The 8,996-nt window shown below is 35.8% G+C and overlaps 1 protein-coding gene across 2 annotated transcripts; it reads left to right on the plus strand.

Moving 5' to 3' along the window:
• The first annotated feature begins 5,748 nt into the window (after positions 1-5,748).
• LOC111897082 (L-ascorbate peroxidase, cytosolic) lies at positions 5,749-8,170 on the plus strand. 2 transcript variants are annotated; one of them, XM_023893050.3, is made up of 8 exons: positions 5,749-5,900; positions 6,498-6,627; positions 6,913-7,087; positions 7,176-7,241; positions 7,335-7,549; positions 7,634-7,736; positions 7,837-7,895; positions 7,982-8,170. In XM_023893050.3, exons 2-8 carry the CDS (start codon positions 6,509-6,511, stop codon positions 7,995-7,997), a joined length of 753 nt encoding a protein of 250 aa, XP_023748818.1. In that variant the 5' UTR covers positions 5,749-5,900; positions 6,498-6,508; the 3' UTR covers positions 7,998-8,170. The 2 variants fall into 2 exon arrangements, with proteins under 2 accessions (XP_023748818.1, XP_023748819.1); XM_023893051.3 differs by having other exon boundaries at positions 5,772-5,900; positions 6,493-6,627.
• The last annotated feature ends 826 nt before the right edge of the window (positions 8,171-8,996 follow it).

Below are 8,996 nucleotides of genomic sequence, written 5' to 3' on the forward strand. Positions count from 1 at the left end.
CTCAGCGGTGTTTTTATGGACAATTTTCAGGCGTGACTAGGAGGCAGGAATCATGGATTGAGTACGTCATAGTTGCTTTACGAACTTCGAAGCTTGATACAACAACTACGCCAAATAACAATTTCAGAAACTGTATGGTGAGTTCGTGCTTCATAACTACCTTGGCCTAACATATTATCGACACCATTATCATATAGCATCTCGACTCTACATAGCATTAGTAGCATCCTTGCTTTGCATAACGTCATTAGCAACCTTGTATTGCATCACATTATCAACAACAACTACATTGCATTGCATCGATCAAATCAAACTCAAGAGGAGAAAGGAGTATCAATCCAGCTAGTGCTGCATAAGCCCATTACGCAACACCATGTCTATTGTGGTAAAGGTTTGATCGTTCCTTTTATCTCTTTAATGCATTATTGCTTTGACTATATCCAGTCCAATGTCATTGGCCGCTCACTAATCACATCGGACTGGGGGGGACATTTTAACGTATGGTCCATTTGCATGGTCCAGACGTCAAGACTTGGTGTGCCAGTCGTGCTTGCCACTCTCCTGGCGCTCACCTGCCAGCCCTTGTCTAGCGCCCGCGTCTGGCGGCCTCCGAACGCTTTCATGGTAACCTTAGGAGGCTTGGTACAACTTTATTGATAGATGGCCCCAAGTTGGGCTGGCCAAAGTTCTGACCTAATTCTCCCTTGAACTAATTGTCCCCTATAAATAGAATAAGTCATCCTCCTTGAGAGGGGGAGGGGGCATCTTAAAAAACCTAGATCTAAACTGTGGGGACTTCCCCTTAGTCTCTTAGCCTCTAACCAACTGCCATGGCAAAACATACCCTCCACAACACCAAGGTGGTTCTCTCCAGATAGGAAGAACCGTCTCTTCTTTACTACCGGTCTAACTTGATCGTCGGAGCTTGCTCCCAGGAAACAGTCCTTGGGGTAAGTGTAACGACTTTGTTGTGATGTATGCTTAGGTATCTACCCAAAAACCTGTTGACGGCACCACCTCCAGACCTCCGACCCAGAACCAACACGGAAGACCCGACGGCCTGAGCACATGTCAAAACATTGGCCCAATGAATCATGTATCCTGGTTAGAGGATGTTGCTATGTTATATTAAAATGTTAGAATTGAGTCCTGGTATATATGATATTGCTATGCTGTAGTGATCCGTAGATCTACTTGTTTTCCTATTAACTGGTTATATGATATATGTTATGTATATGCCGATATGTTTTAGTTTTGGGTTGAGGCTTTACTGCTATGTTATATTAAAATGTTAGAATTGAGTCCTGCTATATATGATATTGCTATGCGGTAGTGATCTGTAGATCTACTTGTTTTCCTGTTAATTGGTTATAGCTATATGTTATGTATATGCCGATATGTTTTGGTTTTGGGTTGAGGCTTTACTGCTATGTGCGTGAGCAATAGACCGAGGGTATTCCATTTCGACGACCGAGTGGACCCGAGGGTATTCCAGTCCAATGACTTAGCAGACCCATCGTATATTGGCATTCCAGTCCGATGAATGAGCGAACCTGTCGTATATTGGCATTCCAATCCGATGATTGATTGAGCCGGGGGTTTTCCAGTCCAATGACTGATTGGACCCAACATGCAATGTTGTATATGTTATATTGTGTGGTGGTACTTTGGAGAACTCACTAAGCTTTGACTTACAATTTCAGTTTATTGTTTCAGGTACTTCAGATGACCGTGGCAAGGCAGATGTGTGATCGTACACATCCTTCGATGATATGTTTTCGGAAATTTTATGTTACCCTAATCTTGAGAATATTTGTATCTGACACTTGAATTGATTAAGTTTTTGTTTGAAAACAATGAATTATTTTAAGTTAAAAACGAAAAAATTTATCGTGTATTTTTGGGACGTTACATAAGGTGTGCGCCGTTTTTGAGGTTGTGTATATTTTGATTCAACATGATGTATATATGGTTCTAAACCTTATTGAATACAGTGCATAACTGAGAGTACAATCGATTAAGGGTGGCAATCCAACCCGAACCCGCCAATCCAACCTAAACCCAACCCAATAAATAACAGGTTGAGTTGGGATTTTGAACTCATTTAATTAAATGGGTTAACCCAATAAGTTTAGTTAGGGTTGAAATTCCTAACCCATTTACAACCCGCCAACCCGTTTAATATTTTTAATTTATATTTATTTGGTATTATTATTTAGTTCATTATTATATTTTGATTATTTTTTTATTTATCAAAAACCATGGGTCAGTAACAGTTACTGGAATTCGAGTTGGTAAAGTGATAGTTGATTTGTCTAGAATTTAGAAATTAAATATTTATAATTTTTTTTATGGTTCTAAACCCTTATTTGTGTTAGTGTTACGAGCCTATAAATTTATTTTTGTATAATTTTCAAACTTAAACAATTATTATAACTTTTAAATTGTATGTATTTTTATTTGATGGAATATTTGATTTATAAGGGTTTTTTTTGTGAAAATTTGAACACGTCAACCTGGGTTTAACATTTTTAGTAAATAGGTTGGGATGGAAAAACAATAAACATGTCAACCCGATTTCAACCAATTTACTAAAAATGTCGGGTTAGGTTGGAAATTTCCAACCCATTTACTTAAACATGTTGGGTTGGGTAGAGATTTTCAACCCGTTTAATTAAATAGGTCAAATTGTTTATGACCCAATCAAACCCATTATCACCCGTACAATCGATCCCAAATTGTCCCTCCCCCCACAGATACTTACGACATAAAAAATGCACACTTAATTTTGTAAAAAACATTAGCAATGATAATTATAAATTTGCGACACGATACCCGTTGAATTCATCAAGGTTGGATACCAAATCCAAAGTCTCGTCTTTCATAGATTGACGAGACAACCGCCCATTGAAACTCTTCTCTAACAGATATAGAATACATACTCGGACCACATCCTCATTCGATAACTCATTAAACGCTCCATCAAACACATCAATGATATTTTTTTAATTTGACGGAGTCATTCTTATTAACCATACGAAATATATGGGATTGGAAGGCCTGGACGGAATCAGAGGCACCAAAATATTCACCAAACTGGAAGTCGGTGACAATACATAATTCTCTCTTCCCGAAATTCAGCTCGTACCTATCGATCTCAAAAGCTATTTCCTCTACTTCGCTTCGAATGTCTGTCACAACTTCTATGCAAAACATGTAATGTAGAAGTAAGGATCATCCTCTACCCCACATGGATATCGAACTACCTACAAAACAAGTATTTGAGAACATAGTCTCGTGTGATGGTCTGTCCATGAGTTTCGCAAGAATATCTACATCAATAGCTGGTTTGCAAGATAGTGTAACTACTGCATCAAAAATCTTGTCATGCTGTAAATAAAACCAAACAAATTAATTTTAAGGTAATTCAGAAGTTTAAACGATAATTGTTTTGCACATTCCGAACATGTTCTTGGTGTTTCAAAATGGTTCTTCACATTATGGACATTTGGACATGTTCGGAATTGCTTTTGTGTGTTCCTAAATACCAAATTTCAATGTATAATAGCCAAAGATATTATCTAAACTAAAGTTTGCCCCAACACATCAACAATAGTCTACAATAGTCTAGAACAATAGTCCAAATGTCCAGAATGTGTTCTTCGTGTTCCAAGACTGTTCTTCGTGTTTCGGATAAAATTAAACAACGAAAAAGAGTCAAGAACTTACATGTAAAACTTTCAAATCATCGGAATCGTGTGCCATGGCTTCTTTGATTATTTAGTCTGAAATGTGTAGATATTCCGGAATAAAGTTTTTGTAGTTTGTGCTCCAGAACACGTTGGATTGAGCTGTAATGGGAATTCTGAAATGTGTTGAATGGGCCAAGCCAGATTCATAGTCTGAAATGGTTGTCACGACGACCCAATTTCGGATAAGATGATTGGTTATTTTTTATAAAAACCAATACAAAAGTGATTAGTCTATTTATTTTCTCTCTCTATATATTTTTTTAAAGTACAATGATTTTCATAAGATTTGTTCTTATTAATTTTTTTTAGAACGACAATCTACACTACTCCTAATATCATTTATGTCTTCGATGAGACTTAAACCCTCAACCTCTAAAAGGAAGGGCAACACCCGGTATCACTGGCTAGAAGCCCTTTGGTTGGTCTTGTTAATTAACACTTCATATTTGTTTTAACTATATAATAAATAGGATTAACTATATAGTAGGATTTTAATGCCGACGTATAAAATAGTAAAATTATTATACAATTTTTTTGATTCGGATGCTCTCCTTCGTAGACCAAGGAGAAGCCGGACGGTTTGGCGCCCCGTTTTTGACCAAATATATACCTTGATTTAAACCGGTTTGGGTCGTCGTCCCGGCCTGTAATCCTTGTTTGTTTACATGTTTTACAAAAATTGGTTTTAAATGTCTTGGTCCACAAAAAGCATGAAAAGTTCTCTAATCTCACGAGTGTGGTCATTTTCTTAGCCTCACAGACAAGTTGCTGATCCGTTCTTATTGGTCTGTGACATTTTTTATGGTGTTACTTACCATCATTTTACGAACGGATCTTTTCACTTTGCAATGCGTTCACACTATAGAACCCCGACGTTGAACTGTAAAATGACATATATACCCTTTTGTGACATTGGGAAAAGCACATGACATAACCGATGCCATGATCCCCTGTTTAAATAAGAATATACATAGTATATTTATATAACTTTAAGTGAAATTCTAGATTTTGATCATGATAGTTAATATACAAACAATAAGCTTGTTATCTTACCTCGTTAGAAATTTATTAACGATTAACGATTAATGATTATTTATGTTAAATGATTATTAATAGATGAAATGATGAATTTCACATGTCGATTGTAAAAAAGGCATGATATATCTTTATTTCTTTCAAAAATTTTTAATAATATCTACCTTTAATCTTTTCTATCCCTACTCAAACTATAATTATTTTGTCCAAGTTGTAACTCTTTTAAATAATACTAACTTGATATATCTAACAATAATTGTAAATAAAATGAACTAACTCGTATATAATAATTTTTTTATATATAAATTTTTTGTTTTATATGGTTAATATAATATAACGTCTTAAAGTACAAATTATTAATACGAACTATTTAGTAAATAAATATCATTATTTTTATACTTTAATAGTTTTTATTACTTTTATTTATCAATAACATTGGCATGGATCGTGATTCGTGAATTCGTGATATTAGTCAACATTTGTTACGACTCGTTTAAAATAGTATCGTTCACACAACGATTATTCAGGTAAATTGTATTTTGAAGCTATGGTCTGTGATAATATTAGCCTCCATTAAAGTTCCAAAATGATTTGATATACCAAAAACATTATTTTGTCTATCTTACGAATAAAAATCATATGACAATAGTTTTTAAATCACATGACCGTCCGCAAGAATAAATATATGATTATTTTATGTAAATTCTTTTTTTAATAATATTGACATGCATGCGGCCGCACGGTGTTTTGGTGCACTGCACGACGCCCTACGATCACGATTCACGAACACACAAGGATATTTTAGTCATTTCGTATAAGCCTCATAGTAAATGAAAAGTACGTTACTTTCCACACCAAAATATGATTTCATTTCCACAATTTCCACCAAACCCCATCTAAATAAATCCGTCCGTCGATTACTGCTTGACCACAGATTACACAGATCCAACGGCCACGAAAAAAGATGCTCGAAACTTCTATTTTCCTTCAAGCAGCCCCTATAAAATGGCAGTGCTTGTGGCTCCCTCGTGCCCACTCATATAACACTCGTCCGGTCATCCTAGGGTTTCTCGTCGCTCATACTTGATTATCTTATCGTCCGATTTTCAAAAGGTTAGTAATTTTGCTCACGGATCTAAGTTTTTAGTTAAACAGAAAGCTTGTTAGGTTTGTTAGTCCTGTTTGAATCGTGATTATGATCTTCGATCGTCTGTTTATGAGATTTTTACTGTTCATTAAACTCTGCATTGTGTTATTGATTTTGGATTTGGTACGCAGCATTTATACATCTGATTTTGTTTGCGTTTCTAGTGTAAGTAATTAGTTGTGTGATCGGCGAATGTGTACTGCTTGAGCTAGTGTTTTACATGCTCTGACTTAGGATTTTCACAGATTCAGTTCCACTTTGCTGTGAGTGAGTGCAAGTTTGTTTGGTTTAGCTTGATCGTTGTCGAATTGTGAAATCTGCGTCGGCGATCGAAGTGATTTTTTGTTCATGATAATTGAATAAGTGGAAGTGTTGTTTTTAGACCCGATCATCGTTAGTTTTATATGATGATGAGCATTTAGGTGTATAGTTTTCGTTTATCGGATGATCCGATGCGAAGATTGATGTTGAGTCGTGTTTGTTTGCTTTTGAGTGTGTGTTGCGGAATACACCTAATTCATCCAATCTGATACTCATACTTTTTTTATTGAACGCTAGCTCAGGTTTCGATTCCATGGGGAAGTGCTATCCAACTGTTAGCGATGAGTACCAGAAGGCTGTTGAAAAGGCCAGGAGGAAGCTCAGAGGATTTATTGCTGACAAGAAATGTGCTCCTTTGATGCTCCGTCTTGCGTAAGATCTGCTTTCCTATTTGTATATTAATCAGAATCATTTTTATGCATCTGTTGTGCTGATTTTCTTGTAGACACTAGTTTTCCGATGATTCTAATTAGAAAACATTTGTCATTTTGTTATTCGTTTAGAACTCGCTTGCATGTCTGCGATGATCATCTAGAAAACCTTCTAAGAGTATTTAGTTCATATTTACCAGTTGCGATGGTTTTTCATCCTAAACGTAGCTCAGTTCTGTAACTAGTACTGCGATCTGTACATGGACACTGATGTTTTGTGTTACAGATGGCACTCTGCTGGTACCTATGATGTGAAGACAAAAACCGGAGGTCCTTTTGGTACCATGAAGAACAAGGTCGAGCTAGGCCATGCTGCCAACAACGGTCTTGACATCGCTGTCAGACTACTCGAGCCTATCAAGGAACAGTTCCCCATCATCTCATATGGTGATTTCTATCAGGTAAGCATTCCTTCTGTTCATATAGCCATTTCCCTTTTGTCTCAAGTAATTTTTCTTTGCCTGACATAGTCATAATCTCGTGATTTAGTTGGCTGGTGTTGTTGCTGTTGAAGTTACCGGAGGCCCTGATGTTCCCTTCCATCCAGGAAGAGAGGTTAGCTCTTTTTCACCCACATATGCTAACTAATGAACATCTATTTGTTTACTTTAGTCAAGTGGTTAACTGTATTCATATATATGTTTTCAGGACAAAGAAGAGCCCCCAGTTGAAGGTCGTCTTCCGGATGCAACCAAGGGTAACGACCATTTGAGGCAAGTATTTGTTGAAACCATGGGTCTTGAAGACATTGACATTGTGACTCTTTCTGGTGGTCATACTCTTGGAGCTGCACACAAGGAAAGATCTGGATTTGAAGGACCATGGACCCCAAATCCTCTTATCTTTGACAACAGCTACTTCACGTGAGAGAGATTTTAGTCGTTTTTAGTGTTTTTGCTGTTGGTTTTATTTATTATAATTACTGAATATAATGTTTCATATAACAGAGAACTTCTTGCTGGTGAGAAAGAAGGGCTTTTGAAGCTGCCTACTGACAAGGCTCTTCTTGATGACCCTGTATTCCGACCTCTTGTTGAGAAATATGCTGCTGTGAGTACATTTCCTCTTAAATCACTTCCATCTTTATCTACTGCTGTTGTGTAAAATTGGATATGCTTATTTGACTGTTTTGTTATATTTTATGAAACAGGATGAGGATGCATTCTTTGCTGATTATGCAGTGTCCCACATGAAACTCTCTGAGTTGGGGTAAAGTTTTGAATTTTAATCTTTTTTTTTACGACTTATTTGTGTTGGGAAATTGAAATTTACAATTTATATTATATGGATTTCAGATTTGCCGATGCTTAATCTGGTGTCAAAGGAGAGGGGTGACCTGATGGGTGCTGCATCATCTTTATTTTGAATTTTTAAGTTTTTATTTTATGGTCTTGTTATGAGGGGGGAAATGAACTTGAAGGTTAAAACTTAAAAAAACACATTTGTGAAGGAAGTGGTATTTTGGTGCAGCTTTATTGGAAAGATGTCATCCTGTTTTTTTTTTGCTTGAAAACACTTTGGTCTGGTGATGAATGCTTAAAAGGTCGAGTTTGAAAGTTAATAATATTACAACTCAACGTATAATAATAATAAGCAACTTTGTGCGTAAAATGTGCACTCGATATTTTTTGAATCATTATTTCAATACCAAAAAATTTATAAGACTTGACTTATTGTTGTCTGAATCATAATTTCAATGCCAATAATTTTAAATGACTTTGAATTTTTGGTGATCATTAAAAAAATGATGAAAACATATACGACTATAATCCGACCCGTTTTGATTTATTTCTACGGGATGAGACAAAAAAACGTCCAACTACCGGCGGCTTGTTTTTACTTTTTTGACATATAATAATTCCATATCACCTATCATAGTCTATGTTCCATCACATCCATCATGGACACCTTTACACTTCAATAATTCGCCACTAGCTCCGACCTTTTTTTCTATAATGTATGGGCGATATTATTATAAAATAAATCTGTCTTGATTTTTAATCATGAATAACGACTTTTTAAATTTGTATAATTGGCAAAAAATAATAATATCTGCATAAATTTCATCACAACGTAACAAACTTTGATAACCATTCGGTTTGTAGTGAATACTTGAATCGGCAGTGAAGAATTATATGAATGGTGTATTTTCATCATATCTTCTTCCAAAAAATAATATAAAATCAGTGGACCGCTTCTAGTCTACCTAAACAAACACTGATGTTTTGGAACAGTTGTAATACGATACGAGTGGTCCCATGACCCATCAACTACCATTCCCAAATCATTTATAAAGTCAGTCAAATATGT

The sequence above is a fragment of the Lactuca sativa genome, chromosome 8 (assembly GCF_002870075.4).
Source record: "Lactuca sativa cultivar Salinas chromosome 8, Lsat_Salinas_v11, whole genome shotgun sequence".
Classification (NCBI taxonomy): domain Eukaryota; kingdom Viridiplantae; phylum Streptophyta; class Magnoliopsida; order Asterales; family Asteraceae; genus Lactuca; species Lactuca sativa.